This window comes from Haemaphysalis longicornis, unplaced genomic scaffold (genome assembly GCF_048455015.1).
Source record: "Haemaphysalis longicornis isolate Haplotype H1 unplaced genomic scaffold, Haemaphysalis longicornis Haplotype H1 scaffold_8, whole genome shotgun sequence".
Classification (NCBI taxonomy): Eukaryota; Metazoa; Arthropoda; class Arachnida; order Ixodida; family Ixodidae; genus Haemaphysalis; species Haemaphysalis longicornis.
In genome coordinates this window covers 166,236,264-166,253,517 of record NW_027526445.1, presented here as the reverse complement: position 1 = coordinate 166,253,517, position 17,254 = coordinate 166,236,264, and the positions used below count along the sequence as shown (strand labels likewise).

At 48.4% G+C, this 17,254-nt stretch overlaps 1 protein-coding gene and 1 pseudogene across 1 annotated transcript in view; one reads left to right on the top strand and one right to left on the bottom strand.

Moving 5' to 3' along the window:
• The window catches only part of LOC144149601 (uncharacterized), a 62,792-nt gene extending 57,941 nt beyond the window's left edge, over positions 1-4,851 (bottom strand). The window contains exon 1 of the mRNA XM_077681241.1: positions 4,698-4,851. Within this exon, the coding sequence (XP_077537367.1) occupies positions 4,698-4,838 (141 nt within the window). The 5' untranslated portion in view covers positions 4,839-4,851. The remainder of the gene's footprint in view (positions 1-4,697) is intronic.
• Positions 4,852-12,827: 7,976 nt separating this feature from the next.
• LOC144148566 (long-chain-fatty-acid--CoA ligase 4 pseudogene) lies at positions 12,828-16,584 on the top strand (annotated as a pseudogene).
• The last annotated feature ends 670 nt before the right edge of the window (positions 16,585-17,254 follow it).

Sequence of the window (17,254 nt, the reverse complement as noted above, 5' to 3'; positions counted from 1 at the left end):
ATTTCCCAGAACTACAAGTATAGTCTTGCCGAATTGGCAATATTAGGAGACATAACGAGGACCAACAGTTTGACCACATTATTCGTTATGTTGCATGAGGCCGTCCTGCTAAGTGCCTCCTGTTTGGTCTGCGTAAGAATAAAGCACATCGATCGACGCACGTCAATCACTCATCTAAAAACGTTAAAAAACCGATTTAACTTCATATATCGTATCGAAATTCTTAAGCGTGTCCTGAAATGCTTGCTTGATGACGTCATCAGTAGTTGTTGTACCGGGCATAATTCACCCCCGCCACCACCGCCGTTCTTGGTGCGCTGCTCTCAGCTTTCGCGGTTCTTCTCCATATATAAGACCCAGATGAGTTCGTAGGATTTTACGATACTCGCGGTGTACCAACGTGACATCTGCAGTGGTCGACGTCAGTGCAAGCCATCTATATCGGAATACCAGATAGCACAGTTTACACACAAGAACAGGATCGCAGCACCTGCCTTGTGTGCAACCCTCCTTATCTTTATCCCACAGCAACGCCGCCTGTATAAACAGTGCCTAACGCGTGAGCGAAAAATGGCCAAACAGCCACTCTCCTGTTGCTCTCTCCTACCCTTCCCCGCTCCGTAGCCTTCCACCGTGCTTTCGTGTCCGCCAGCCAGCGCCGCTTCTCGGAAACTATGCAAAATAGTAGAAAGTTTGTTTAGCGTTCCCGAGGCGGCGCTCCTACGCCTTCTTGTTTTTCACCATGCCTGACCGTTTTGGTCTGTCACTTGGTCTCTTTTTTTTGCCTGCTCAAAGCAGCTTTGAGCAGCTCCAAGCAGCTCCGTATTTTATTTGCCCATAGAACATCTATGGCGGGAGCAGCTTTGGGCTGCTTGGAACTGCTCAGAGCTGCTCGGAGCAGGCAAAAAAAAGAGACCTACTGATAAAACTTCCGTTGTCACGAAGCAAAATCCCTGGCGCTGCCGCAGGCTGATGCCGGCTTTGCGCGCTTATCTACTCGGATCACAGGCCCTGAAATTTTCTGAGTGGGGCATCCCACCTCTATCCCCTCCGCATTTAGGTATTGTTTTGACCCCGCTGTTAACACTCCGCATCGGTACGCACTTCTAAAATTGAGGACTGTACTGTAGAAGCACCCGGACAGCGTGGCGAGATCGCAGCTGCTTATCCTTTTGTTTCCTATAATTTTCACAAGTTTACAAGCACGTGATATTATTGGAAAGTAATCGTAGAAGTGAGCGCCTGAACAAAAAACGTGCACGCAATTTTTTCTTCTCTAAATACTCCAGGAAGAAAAATATCAGTAAAATAATGGCTGCCCCATCCGAAAATATCGTTTTTCTGTTAGCTATATGTCTACCCAACAATCAGTATGTTCTTAGACTATTTCAGTCCGCCTCCGTCTTTATCTTTGGAAAAATGCAGCAAGTATGAAGCGAGCGACACGTTGAACGAGATCCCCAGTGCGCCACAGAACTAGCGCCCCGTCACGGCTAAGATGTAAGCGAAACGGCCCTTGAAGCCCAACAGGCAATCTGACAGACACACGTCGTAGAAGTGGGTGCAGCGTTCGCGACTCGCGAGCAGTGACGTAAGGCGAGATGTCCGCCGGCACGCGCCACATAGCGGATCAGTGCCTGAACTAAGCGTCCCTGCCCTTCCCATTGAAAAGCGCGCGACGCGTCAGGCAATGTTAATACAGGCGGCGTTGCCCAGAGTTAAACCACGAAGGTACGTAAATGATGTACTGTGAAATGCTCTTGTGAATTACCTTACCTGCAAGGTAATAACGATAACGCCTTTCTGCGGCAAATTTGACGTGATCTCGTTAAACCTTTACCCCATTTATTTACGGTAGTCATCGAACGGGTGGATTCGCGTGACCTCAGGCACCCACCGTGCTTTGCTGTACAACCGGAAAGACGATGGGAAAGACATCACTTGGACTCGCCTATCACGCACCGTTTCGTCCAGAACTTGCTCTCATCTGAAAGTCATTATGCCGTGCCTGGAATTTTAATCATCACTTGCAAGTGAAGTTTAGATTCAACGCGTCTATGAACCGGGCTGCAGTGGAGATCTGCGAATTAATTTATTTCGCCTGAGGATATCTGTAAACTGCTGTAAAGTGGCGACGCCTCCGCCAGGAAAAAAATCACAGGGCCTTTAATGACTAAGAAAGCTTGAACGGGAAAGTATTGAGGGGTAATGCGTAAAAGATAGACACAAGATTCATTTGGTTTCAAGTTCTTTTTCCTCATTAACATTCACCATCTACATATCATTCTTCCTATTTCGGCGTGGCCATTGTGCCGGCTACTTGTCTACTTCGCTTCGTTATCCGGAGTTGACTACTTAGCTTAATTGGCTTCGTATGTTCGCTGATTTGGCTGCAGTCTTTCAGTCTCTTCATCTGTGGCCTTCTGGCGCGGACGGCCTACTGTCGCTACTACGAGTGAACTCTACCTTGATATATTGGAACGGGTCCTATGGAGAATAATTTTCATGCCGTGGCTTTCGCTCAAGCACGTTAACGGTACGACGAGGCGTACGGGGCGTTTTAGAGACGATAGTTTTTCTTCGGCTGCTTAAACCCAGAAATTTTGGTCTATCGGTATGTCTGTCTGTCTGTCTGTCTGTCTGTGACTCGATTCAGCCGCCCCGCCAAAGAGAACCGAGGTCTGCGCAATAGTCTTATATACTCACAGCAAAATCTAAGTCCGGTTTATATGTTCATACTTGTCAACATTGTTGAACAAGAACAAGACATTACGCAAATATAAAAAAATCATAGATGCTTGATTTTTGCGAAATGAAATACTACACCAACTGCAGAAAAAAATTCACTCCGCTGTCGCCTGCTGTCAACCGCGCCACTATAGCTTCTGGCGGCATTTTGAGAATTCAAGCGGCAACAGTTTCGAAGGTTTGCACTAGATAGGTTCCACGTTCTGCTTGGAACGCACGTGGACTAGGGCAATGCGGTTCTATAAACGTTGAAGTAGGGCGCCTCGATTGACGCGCGTCTCCGCCGTACGGCAGCGCTGGCATCGAGGCACCCGGCTTGGAGCAGTGGAACGCGGTAAGTTTAAATCGACTTGAGCAAACATTTAGCGTGTTTACCTTGGGAGGAGTGCGACGCAAGAGGTACAACATGAGAGGTGAGCGGGAAAGCGAAGGGAGGCATGCATTTACGTGACAAATGCCGACAAAGACTATCGCCTATTTTTTGTCGACATTTGCGAAGAAGGGAGCAGATAAGCGGCCAATTTTTTTTTTAGAAGTGAAGCACCTTAAGGCCGAGGCTTGTCTGGTGTCCGGCGTACGGGATCCCGGCACAGCACCGTGTGAATGGAAACATCTGTGAACAAAAGGTTCACAAAAGTTTAACAAGAACAAAATAAAACGTTCACAAAAGGTTAGACAGAGAGAGAGAGAGAGAGAGAGAGAGAGAGAGAGAGAGAGAGAGAGAGAGAGAGAGAGAGAGAGAGAGAGAGAGAGAGAGAGAGTGCTTCTGGAGAGCCGTGCTGCGCATGCGCGAGGAGCATTGGATTGGAGTGAACTGAATTGTATTGAATTGGATTGGATTGGAAATTGTTTTATCAGCAGTAAACACTCTCACGGGTGATTTACGGTAAGGACGATCCCCAGTGCTTCGCCCACTCGTCATGATTGACTTCGGGGAGATGCGTGAATTTTTTTTTTTCATTAGGCGTCGGCTGTAAGTAGCACTCGTTGCTCCCACTGGTGCGTCATGTTCGTCCTGTTAATGAGTTCACTTTCTTTAGTGACTCACCCCTCCTCCTCTCAAAAATGTATCTGGTCGTTGGTTCATACATAACACTTGACACGCTGCTTTCATCGGTAGGTATATGCCATATAGGGCATTTAAAAAATGCCTTTTAATTTAAGACACCTGGGGGCCGAGGCAAACATTCGTAGATGTGTATGCGAGGACATGATCCCACGAAAATAATGCGTACGCACTATGAGAAAATCACCACTAGGGAGTTCCTAAAAATATGCTTGCTGCGTTCATTTATTTGTTGAAAGAGCTTGAACAAGTCGAATAAACTGGTTCATTTCTTCCCTTACAATGCAAACGCGGTCGCATGAGAAGCCGACTAAGTCAACGAAAACATTTCCGTGTCACATTCCTCGTTTAGAAACCACCTGCACTAAGAAGCATCAAATTTGGGAAACCGCACTTTTTTGAGCATTAGAAATGCTCCGTCTAGCCCACTACTAGCATCTATTTCAGCAGCGCTTTACTAAACCTGAGAGGCAAATAAATAAAGTGTCCACAGTTGTAATGCTTGTATGTGTAGATTGTAGCTTCCGTGTGTAAACTGCCCAAAGCGCAGAAGCTTGCCGATCCCGGGCTATCAGTTTGAGAAGAACGAATGCAAATCGGGACGAGCTGCTGCGACAGTATACAGTGCTGGCTCCGGAATAGGGCTACTTTATTTCCTACCGTCGTACATGTGTGAACGCGGACTTGAATAGAAATGCAGTTTGAGGAAATACATCGAACATTATAATATTAAATAAATCGAACACTAACCGTGCTCATTACGAATCGGAACAACAAATATAGTAACGACTAAACCCGATCTGTTGTGCAAAAGGGGTTTACTTAAAATAACGCTTCGCAACTGATTTAAAGATGAGAAGCTGAGTAGCGCTGTTGGACTGACCTCGGGATCGTCACCTTGAGCTGCTGCGATGGCACAGACGGCGAGCAAAGTCCACGTGAAGATGCAGGACGCCATTGCGAGAAGCTGATGCGGTGCGTGTCTTCCACAGGCAAGGCGTTGCCCCTCGAAATTTATACTCATCTAACGGGGTCAGTCCGCGGGCTAAACACAAACTAATCTTTTCCATTGAGTCACGATAAGCGTTGAAGATAGAAATAAATCCTACTCATCCCACTTTTTCCCTCGTTTTCCGGTCAAATGACTGTGCTGACTCCGTCTTTTTGAGGTGACGTGTTTCTTATCCCAGAAATATAGAAGACACACAAAATCTTGCAATAGTTTGTAGCCTGGTGCTATCATCGCGAGGATTCCGTTTTGGGCATAGAGTTTCTTAGTAAGTATACTGTAAGAAACTATGTTTTTGGGACAGGGTTGGTGATCACGCGTATACGGCCCTTGATTTTTTTAAACATTGAGTGCTATAATCGAAATCATACAGATTTCATAAGAAGAGGGCCCAGCCGGCACGCCCGTGACTGCATGCATGGATAGGTTGACCGCGGTAAGGCGCTGATGAATGAAAAAGCAGCTGCTGTACAGATGGTTAAAAGATGAAAAAAAAAAGCAGTAGCTTAGCTCGTCTATGCCAGGATATACGTGGCGTGAGCTAACCCATCTAACTTTCTGCCGCCCCCTGCAACGCCTGCCTTCTCTAGGGATCCACTCTGTTACCCTTAATGACCAGCGGTTATCTTGCCTTCGCATTACATGCCCTGCCACGTCCATTTCTTCTTCTTAATTTCTACTAATATGTCTTTAACACCAGTTTGCTCCCTGACCCACTCCGCTCTCTTCTTGTCCCTTAATGCTACACCTATCATTTTCCGCTCCATTGCCCGCTGAGTCGTTCTCAATTTAAGTTGAACCCTCTTAGCGAGCCTCCAAGTGTCTGCCCCGTAGGTGAGTACCGGTAAGATGCAGCTGTCATACACTTTCTTCTTCAGCGACAATGGTAGGCTGCTATCCATTATCTGAGAATGTCTGCCATATGCACCCCACCCCATTCTTATCCTTCTAATTATCTCTGCCTCATGGTTGGGATCTGGGGTCACAACTTGGCCTAAGTAGATATATTCGCTTACCACTTCCACTGCCTCGCCACCTATCTCGAACTGCTGTGCTGTCCCGAGGTTATTGATCATTACTTTCGTTTTCTGCATATTAATTTTCAGGCCCACGGTTCTACTCTGTTCGCCCAGTGCGGAAAGCATACTTTGCAATTCGTCCCCCGAGTTGCAAGGCGAGGATGTCAGTGTTTAAAAGTGTTTATTCTCATGCGCCGCAGCCTCACTGAACGTTCTGATTTTTCTATAAAACAGAGAGAGAGAGAGAGAGAGAGAGAGAGAGAGAGAGAGAGAGAGAGAGAGAGAGAGAGAGAGAGAGAGAGATACCTTTGTTGTGTACGACTTAGTGAAACTTTAGAAAATAGGGAATAAAGAGATGATAGCCCCGAAGTGTTGAGCCGGAAGTCCAGGGGCCCAGAATTAGCTCACGCTGACCTTTAGTTGACAACCTGGACAGGGCAGCCTGCCATGGATCGATGTAACTGTAATATGTATCGTGTTAATTAATGTTTTAATTGAGCGGACGCGCTCCAGCTTCTCCAACAATTCTTCTGGGTCTTCAGCGGGGGGTCCCCGGAACGATGGCGGTTCCCGGGGCTGCTGCAGGACGATTGGCGACGTTGCTTCTAGCACCATGGTGGTGGTTGCAGCGGTCGTTCTGTTGGGCCGTTCTGGTAAGAGATCGAATTCGGGCGGCAAACCTTGCAGTCGGCGGCTGGCTCTAGTTGGACTGGCTTGGCGGCTTCCAGAGGTCGTAGGGAGCGTAAAGGGTGCGTACCCAGCACCTACCAGATGTCACGCAGCCAAGCACGACGCAGTTGTCTTGAAGGAAAAACAAGTTTATTGGAGCGGCCTTGTGCTCCCCTAACAACTCAAAGAATACAGAGGCGACCAAGCAGCAGTCAACAAAGTGACGTGCGCAGGCGAGTGTCGGGGAATCGTATACCGCAGTGTATGCTCTTCGGGCATTCATTTCTCGGCGCGAGTGGTTCTCGAAGCGTCGAATCGCATCCAGGACACTGTAGCTCAAAGAAGATTATTCTAGGCTGGTGACGTTAGTTCGAAACACTCTCCCTATCAGAGGAGATAACACGTGCGGCATAAAGAAAGCCAAGGAATTCAAAGGGGAAAATGTGGTAGGTCTTTTTATTATCACTGCAACAGATGCAGTTTTTTGAAGAAACGAAGTGGTGAAAACTTTCTTTCTTTCGAAAAACTGCATCTATTTCAACGATGATGAAGATGATGATGAGTGAAGACATACCAAGCGGCGCAAGAAAAAAATACGCTTCCCGTGGTCTAAACCGAACTTGGGTTCCTCGCGTTAAAAAGCCGACGTCTGCCCGATTGCTTCGGATCATATCTGACTCAGCCTGCACTTCTCCCTTCGTAAAGATCTTCCTCCACTCCTGGGGCGGTATTCTCGAGTTTTGTCCCTTTTGCGTCCCTTTCAAAAGTGTCCCTTTTGGGAAGCCCTGATTGGCTAAAAGCAAACAACCGGAAGTGACGTACGGCAAGCGCGGCAAACCTACTGCAAACGCTCATTGCTTAACCGGAAGTACGTCACGAGAAAGTGGCGCAAAAGGGACGTTTTCAAAAGGGACAGTTACGAGAATACCGCCCCTGGTTGGCCACAATGTCGGACATTTGAGTTCGTACTTTCATGCTTACATTTCACCATTACAATAACCGCCATCCCGCAGATATCCGACAATAAAGACAAAACGAATTGGGCATCTGGCTCATCCAGGTCGGTTACTGCAGTGTAGACATTGCAATTAAACTCGTCCGTTCCCAATGGACCTCTTCCTGTTGTAAACACCGTGACGTCACGAGGCGCACGTGCGCGACGGGGATCGCCTAGCGCCCGAATAGAACGATGTGCCGCCGGCTCGGACCGTCGCTAGCCGCCTACATCACAGGTGGAGGGGTGTAGTCAACAAAAAAACCTGGCTGCGGCCGTCGCACCTCCTTTTAGATGCGAAACATCTCAAGGTCGAGGCTATGTCCCTCCCTTCTCGTTGTCATTGTTGCGCCGTCCACCCCCCACTGCGCATGCGCGGCTTGCTGAACGCCCGTTCCCTTCTATGGCTCCTGGAGCGACAGTGTTGCCGGTGTCTTCGTGGGCCGGCACGAGACGAGCACGCTTCACGCGCCTTCGACGTTTCATCGTCCTCGGCAGCCAGTGGCGGTCCCGGGGGGGGGGGGGGGGGGGGGGCGAAGGGGGCGATTCCCCCCCCCACCCCCCAAAGAGGTCCTCAGCGTCTTATTTTTTATAGTTTTTTTTTAAGCATTCCACTTGCGCGAGGGTAAATCCCACGCCCGCAAACGTGTTGCAATCGTCAGAAATGCGGGCTCGAGCCAACCGTTGCACCGCCTAAGCGGCGCCAAAAACCACTGTGTCGCCGAGTGATTTGTGCGCAAGCGGGTTACGCCGAATACTCGCACACGCCTGCGTGGTTATCACCTCCTCCGCAGAATTGGCGCAAGGAGGAGAGCGGCTCTTTATTCCCCCTGAGGAAGACAACGGCGAAGAGGACGCGATGCGCGGGGCACGAGCTGAGCGCGGCGGGGATTGGGACAGGGGCGCGGGGCAGCCAGGATGCTATAGCCGGTAATCAGGTGCACGGACGCGGGTAAACGTCGTTCCTCGCCCATCCCGGTGGCCACGGTCGGCTGTGAGAACCCCTAGCCACGGTATGTTTGTATATATATGTGCATATTATATGTAGGCATGCATGTGTAATATGAAGGCGCTTCGGGGCAGAGTAAGCGAAGAAGCCTCCATTGCTGCTCTCCTTGCGGGCTGTATCCACCTGCCACAAAGCGCCGTTCCTCCGTACCTGCAGTGGACAGGGCGTTTGGGGCGGACGAAAAAGCGGAGGGAAGCGTTGCCTATTTCCTTGCGGGCTGCATGCACCTGCCCACAAATGCCGTTCCTCCTTGACAGCGGAAAACACATATTGCGTGTTATATATGTGGCGTTATATGTGTGCACTATACAGTGCCATATTTTATAGAGTAGGTGCTTCATTGGCTTGATTTTTAAACCGAAAGCATCTTCCGATTTCTCCGTTTTCACTCCGAAAAAACCGCGCTTTTTCTCTACAGCTGGCTCAAAGAACATTCTGTTTCGACAGTAGGGCTTTATGAAAGGTGATTAATTACCGTAATTTTTTGTGGATATCGGTGAAAATGAAAGGAAGTCGTCATTGAAAGCATTAGCTGGGTCTACTTCAGTTAATTCACGGTTGCCTTTGGTAATATTGCCGAAAGGCTCTGGAAAACGCCCATGTAAAAAACTTAGGACCCTCCATATGTCATCTGAACGTTCTGTTGATGAGCCGAAAAAGTTGATATAGAAAAGTATTATTCGCAGCAAGCAGCTCAATAGTAACATGACTTCTTAGTGTTGTTTACAATCGCTTTTTGTGTACAGTCACTTTTTTCCATTTATTTATAAGTAACTTCGGTTAGACTGCCTGGTTTATGTTATCGACACACGGTAAACCCCATGAATTACGGGTAAACACTGGCCAGGAGTCGCTGGTATCTGTAGCAAGAACCCAGTGAGCGGTGTAGCATCCTTTGGCGGAAGGCATTGTCCAGGCAAAAGTTATTCTCGCATTATATTACTGAGCGTCACCTTCGTCAAACGTATTTATTTATTTAGTCAAAAATACCGAGAATTCAGGAGCGAAGGATACACAAGGAATAAACAATCCTAATATGTGAAACCAGTGCCAGATGTAAAAGGGACGTACACTGGAACTACAGTTAAACCTGGATATCACGAAGTTGACAGAAATTTGCAATTTTTCGTAACATGCAGGCTTAGAGTAAAAGCTCGCGTAAATGATCCAGAAACTAAACCAAAATACTAGGCATCAGTGATGGTGAACTCATTGCTCAATAATTTATTTCACGGCGAAAAACTGCGTGACTTACCCTTGCTGTTTTCCCACGAGCTTAGTCATTACACGGCACCCCGAAAACGCAAAGCCACTTTATATCCCGCAGTCACAAACGTAACCTAAGTGTCACTTTTCAGTTTCGACACTTTTTGGTGCCTTAATGCCTTTTAGAGACCAATCTTACGCCGAAAGGGCTCCCTTTCGGGAACGTGATGCTTTTTGCCGCACTCAAAATTGTCGAGAAAGCGATAGCTGGGATACGGAATCGGGCGGCGACATTCTTCTTTCTCGCCGGCGGAGACGGCATTTAAAATTGCAAGCTTGTCTTGCAAAGACAACATCTTTCCGTTTTCGGGCCGCAGAACTCATCACCGTTGAATCGAACCCCCAGATAGCAGTGGAGACGCGCGACTATACACCATCGCCGAGAGGCAGGCCTAGCACCTAACCGCCCGCGCTGCAGTCCCGCGTGCTAACGCGCGGTAGTTCGCAGTGCGGGCGAAATTCGCTAAAATAGCGCATTTCTCCAGGCGATGTTTAGAAAAGAAAATGCAACAAAATGACTCATCAGCGAGAGCGAATTCGTTACATCACGGTTAACCGTCGCAACGTCTTCGTTACATAGAGGACGCGAACACAAGGGCTTCAATGGGGGTGGCAATGGGGAATTGAAAAACTTCGTTACATCCAGGAGTTCATTACATCCAGGTTTAACTGTACTAACAAAGAGTGCATAAATGTGAGAGAGTGGCGATCGACAACAAACAATCTGTGGAAAAGAAAAACCAGCAAGAACAACACTTTATATTTGAGGGTTTTTTCTTGGAAGTAAGCACCCCGTCAATGTGACAACTTAAGAACGGCACCGGAAGTTGCCGCTGTGCCTTAAGCGAGATTCACACGACGGAGAAACCGTCTCTTTTCGGCCCGCGGGACCCGCTCACGGGACCGGTTTTAGGCTCCGCCCCTCGGTGGGGATAGCCCGCGGTGGCTCCGCGAAAGAAAATGCCTCCGCATGTTTTCGCTCGACGGCGGTGCCCCTCGGCGGGGAATGGAACCTGTTCCTCGGCGCTGTCGTCTGCTAGTCACTCCGCGTAGCTCCGCACGTGTGGATGTGCCGCCAGGCCGGATAATCCGGTCACGTGCTGTTGACGTCACATATCCGTGAGCTTTTAAATACATTTCGAGGATCTTCTGTTCCTCACACCAAGAAAACTCTTTGTTTTGGTTTTTCGACTGTTTCAACGTAAAAACCACGCAGCTTCTAAATACATTTCGAGAATCTTCTGTTCCTCACACCAAGAAAACTCTTTGTTTTGTTACCCCGCCCTCTGTTTTTGCTAAAAGAAAACTGACGAGCGCAAAGGCGCGCTTTTTGTCGGGTCCTCGCCATACAGGCGTAGCTGTGCTATACTCGGTGACAACGTATGAACGGCACCAGAAGTTGCCGCTGTGCCTTGTCACCATAGCCGGATGTTTCTCTGCGCGGCGCAGGTAGGGCGTTACTGGGAATATTTTGAACATGGCGTGAGCCGTTCCCGTAATTTTTTGGACTTAATATGCTTATAAACGACTTCAGTGACGACAGACAAACTGCGTGAGACAAGGCAGACGATATCACGCATTCATAGCAAACCCCTTTCAAAACGCGCGCGCACTGACATCTCGGGTCCGGCGCTTTGGCGGAGTGATACACTACATGAGGTGGTGCCGTTCTTGAGCTGTAACCGAGCATAGTTTACGCTGAGACAATGAAAACCGCTCGAAGCTTACGCAACCCCACCTGTTTTTTAGGGGCGACGCCCCGGGGAGGATCGGGCAGTCGACGTCTCTTGTCGTCGCAATTCATGTCGTCACGGTACTAAAACACCGGGATACTCGTTTTCCAGGGCCTCGCGCTAGACAGTTTCATCTCCGCGTGCAAAAATGTGTTAAAAGAACACACCGGGACACTCGTTTTCCGATGCCTCGCGCGAGAACCCTTCGTGCTTCAAAAACACGTGACTTTTGCAGCAAAGTTGTATACCTCTTCCCCCCAATGGTTTCATCTCCATGTGCAAAAACGCCAATGCGCCAAGAATACACGCATACACTGCAGGCTTCGCCCCTTCCCAGGTTTCACGTTAGTGGAGATGGCCCTGTTTTCTTTCCTGCACGGCACCATATTTCCGTTACCCATATTCGAAAAATTGCCTAAGATCGTTCGCGACAATTCAATGCAAGAAAAAATTTCGTTGTATGGGGCTCAGGGGAAGCCTGCATATGACGAGGCCTTTTAGTGTGTATGCTACAGAAACGATACCTGAAACGTCCACTCAATATTACTTCAAAAATTTCACCGTCGTGCAACTGTGAAATACTTAGTGCAGCTTTAACTGAATACAACAATCGCATTTGTATACACCGTAATTGTTCTTAACCTAAAGTGTATAATAGATTTCAGTAGCCAAGATTAGAAACTACACCACAGAGTTACTCCATCTTGAGCATGTTAGTTCAGTATTAGTAGTTCGAAGGAGTATTTGTAGAACTGAGAGAAAGAAAGGTATATTCGCCCAGTCTCTTACCTTTTATCGTTCTCTATTTGTGCGGTACAGGGGATTCAACAGAAGAGTAAGTCAGGCAAGAGGCAAGGCAACCCTTCTCCCTCGGCACCACATCTTCGCAAACAAAGCGTTATCGGGCTCGATCATCAACCAAGGCAGCCCGCAGCCCCCAACTCAAGGCCCATATCTTGTGTTAGCGTCACTGACACACACTCGAACGTCGCAACTACCAGAATGGGCTGATATCCTTCTTTAGTGCGGGTTAAGGGCGGTGTTTTCAAGAGGCAGCGCCTGTATACGAAGAAACAACTGGACGCATCTTCCGCACCCCGACGCCTTTCGAAAAAGCAACAAATCTGCCTAGTCAAAAGTTTACGGTGCCGATTTAAGAGCATGGCGAGGACCAAGATCACAGTTCTATGTTGGAGGCTTCTACAGACAGCAAAGAGTAAGCGAAATGTAGACTTTTTGGTCTCCCCGGTAAATACACAACGTCGCATCAAAGGCTTCTGTCAATGTGGACCACTAAGGCCCTGGACGTCAACCATGGCGCCCACTACATTGCCATTCGAGAAAAAAGCTCTTTTCTGCTGCGTCAAAGCAATGGCCATGATCTACGATGTCTTCACGCTTCCGGTATACTTCATCTTTCAGAAACCATGGATATATTGGCAGAGGAAAAGGACTATCTTCGCCGAAAGGATTATTCCAGAAGACCCGTCATCACCCTACAGACGACTCAGAGACCAGGAACTCCAGAACCTCAAAGGACTGCAAACTCTAGATGAAGTCGCTCGCAAGGCTATCCTGGAGAACTCCAAGCGGCCCGCTTTAGGGACACGGGCCGTGCTTGGACAAAGCGAGGAAAAGCAAGCCAGCGGCCACATGTCCAAGAAGCTCGTTTTAGGCGACTACGAGTGGCTCACGTACGAAGATGTGGGTCGTCAGATCGACCTCATTGCTCGCGGGTTGCTGTCCATAGGTGCGAAGCCCCGCCAGTATCTCGCCATCCTGGCTGAGACGCGAGCCGAGTGGTTTATGACTGCGCAGGCATGTTTCAGGGCGAACATCCCGTTGGCGACGTTGTACGCGGCGCTAAGCGACGACGGAATTATCAGTGCTGTCAACGAGACGGAAGTAACGCACCTGGTAACGTCTTCTGACCTGATGCCCCGTTTGGTGCGCATTGTACGCAAGATGCCGTCGCTGACGCACATAATCTACATGGAAAGCGCCGAGCACAAGGCACCACAAATATTGGCTCAAGGGCCACAGGTTAGTAAATGGTTATAGTTCAATCTTCTTTAAAATAAAATGCAGAAGCAATGAAAGTTGATGGTTAGTGTTGGTCGTTTGGATATGTTTAAAAAAGCCCGGTGGCAAGAAAAAAAAAAAGACAAAAAAGAAGAACTAGGATCAGGAAAATTGGCAGGTTTTTGTAATTTTTATGTAACACTTACAAAATGTTCCCACGAGGCATAAAAAATTAGTTGCGTGGCAGAAGAGTGCAAAAAAAGTGTGAACGTTCAACCACTAAGTACTACAAAAGTTTCGCTTAAAAGAATAATGCATCATGCAAAACTAGATCTCGTTGCGAGACTTACGACGCATCTTCCCCTTTTAAGTGCAGAGCACTTTAGGTGCTCGCCTTGCCGTCCTAGCTCACTCGCTAGACCCAAGTATACAAAGCACCAAGGCGGCGTCCCGGGGTAACGCTGTTGTTCGCGGCGTACCCCAGAGGCTTCGAAAGCCAAGCGGTTTATGCAGTCATAAGCGTTCGAAACTCGTGAAAAGCTGGCGCTTGTGGTACATCTTCCCGTGGTTTATAGCGCAAAGAAAACTATAGGTACATTTGAGGAAAAATATACGTAATTAACCGGCAGCGCCCGCGTTCCTTTAGTTAAGAACGCCTGTCGATTTGGTTTAGGTGGTAGCTGTAAACGGATAACGGTGGCAACGCCCATTATGGCGAATACCTGCTCTGCACTTCCATTTTTTTTTTTTTTCTGAAGCCCATTGACAGTCCACACAATGCTCGCTAACTCGTTTGCGGACTCTTCTAAGATACGCGACACGCTCTTGTATTTGTGGGTTTCATTAATAATTAAGTCTTCGCATCTCTAAACGATGAAGCCATTTCACTCGCGCGAAAGCTAGGTCTTCCGAAGCGTTCAACAGCGTGTGAAGATGTATACGCCCTCTCGAATGTTTCTTTGATCATGTCCATTTCACGAGACAAACGCACGCGTTATTGCACAGAAACTGACACTCCATAACTACATTTATACTTCGAAGTGCCTTCTGGCACGTAAACATTACCCTTCGACAATCTTAATGCTTCGTTTGATTCCCAGGAAAGTTATTACCTGCTAAATACATCGGTTGTATCCCAATATTTTGCTGTACGCACAATCAGCCCGTTGATGTGACTTCGGTACAGCGCCGCGCAATTGTCTTCAGGGTGTCCTTGCAAAGTTTGAATTTGTTTTCGCTGACCATAAGCTGAGGTATCCGTAGGTTCTGTTCGGTCTTTAAGCAGATACACTGCGTAAACAGGAACGTCAAATGAAATTTCATGGAAACTTCCGTACGAACGAATTGTTGGTGCTGGCTGTAGAGCGTGACATGCTGCGCTTTTCTCGAATCCTATATTTTGACGTATACTACCTTAACAGCGGCATAAACGAAGTTAGAACATGTAGAAGCTTGCAACTGGCAGTGCACTCAATGTACAATGCTTCGAAAAGTATCCGGAACGCCCTTGTTGCACAGGTAGTACGTAGACGTAAAAATCTCAGTACCTCGTTCGGTGGTTCATTACCTTTCTTTTGAGATATATCTAGCGCTCTCACGATTGCTATCACTCGTTATTTCTTCATCACAGGCGGTGTCCTTCAACGCACTTCTAGAAAGAGGCGCACACTAAGAGGCTGAGATGTCGTCCCCTTCCCCGGAGGACGTGGCCATCGTTATGTTCACGAGCGGCTCCTCGGGAAAGCCCAAAGGCGTTATCGCCACTCACCGGAACCTTATCGCTAGCTTTAAAAGCTTCGGAGCTGCTTGGGAAAGACTTGGAGTCTACAGTAGCAATGATACTTCTATTGCCTACTTGCCCCTCGCACACATACTCGAGCTCTTCACCGAATTCCTCCTCTTTTCTGCTGGTGCGCGCATTGGCTACTCCTCTCCGCTTACCCTGACCGACAACTCTACCGGTGTGGCGAAAGGGTGCCCCGGGGACATGACCCTCCTCAAACCGACTCAACTGGTCACCGTGCCGCTAGTACTCGATCGGATTCGCAAAGGCGTCGCGGAAGCAACTCGCTCGAAGGGTCACCTGTTCCAGGCATTATTTGACTACGCCATTGAGTACAAAAACTTCTGGCTCGACCTCGGATTTGACACACCACTGCTCAACAGACTTCTCTTCAGCAAGTTTCGTAGTCTTCTGGGCGGGGAAGTTAAACTGATTGGAAGTGCCTCGGCGCCTCTCTCCAGCCACACACGCCGATTCACACGAGCCTGCTTTTGTTGCCCGACGATTGAGGGATACGGCATGACCGAGGTGTGTGGGGCGGCGACCCTCATGGACGTTGAGGACACTAGCATGGACCGGGTAGGGGCCCCGATTTCGGGGGTGTACGTCCGCCTGGTCGACTGGACTGAGGGCAACTACCGCACCTCGGACAAGCCCAACCCTCGCGGCGAGATCGTCATAGGGGGCGCATCAGTAACGAAGGGGTACTTCAAGAATGAAGAGTTGACTCGGGAAGTCTACCAAGAGGAAGGTGGCATCCGTTGGTGCCACACGGGCGACATTGGCGAGTTCTTCCCCGACGGCACGCTTAAGATCATTGACCGCAAGAAGGACCTTGTGAAGTTGCAGCATGGCGAGTACATTTCGCTTGGTCGGGTGGAGACCATCCTGAAGATGTCCCCACTCGTGGAAAATGCCTTTGCCTATGGCAGCTCGCTTCACACTTACATCGTTGCCTTCGCGGTTCCTAACTTGAAACAACTCCAACGTGTGGCAGAAGGTCTTGGCAGGAAGCCCGCAGCCACACTTAAGGAACTCTGTGAGGACTCTGAAGTGGTCACGGCCGCGGAGGAGTCAATTTTGGAGCATGCGCTTTCGCATGGCTTAGAGAAGGCCGAGTTGCCGCGTAAGATAAAACTGTGTTCGGAAATGTGGATGCCGGACTCTGGACTGGTCACGGTCACCATGAAGATTCGTAGGAAGCCCATAGAAAGCTTTTACCAGAAGGACATCGACGCCTTGTACGGGTCGAGAGAGGAGATCTGACCACCGAACGTGCGAATGTGAAGCTGCTTTTGGTTGCGAATGACTTGCCTCGCGACGCTCGGTTTAAACCATATTTACTTTTTACTTCATACCTAAAGTATAAGATGCGTCCGGAGCCCACGTACATTGTTTGACGCGTAAAAATTGCGTCTCCTCGTAGTCTGTGCGTTCGCACACTGGGTCCACAGCGAGAGTTCTTTATTATGATCACTGATGGTAATTTTTGCAGCCATCCGCATAGCTTTTTTTATACCATGGCATAACAATAAAAATTATAGTCGCGCTCTTTATTCTATATTACACTCAAGAGTGGTCATATTTTTGCAACGTAAAAGGCAAAAGTAGGCGTCGTCCTCAACAATCTAGGAGTTTTAAATGTGCTGCAACCACTGTCACTTTGCGTGAATTACCGCAATAGGTTGGACCATTCGGTAATGATTCTTCGTTCAACGAAAATGTACGACTTATACGGGAAAATCCTGCATGACATTGTCGTTGTTGTTTTTTGTAGGAATGGAGGGGACATGAGACGGGGTTTACGTGCCACATATTTCCGTACAAAGTAAACCTGTCAAATTCATTTGCCTTCTCACCCAGATAATTCCACTTTCCCTCATAAAGTTCGGCTTACCTAACATCATGCCAGCTGTTTCGTTCGTTTTTGTTGTTG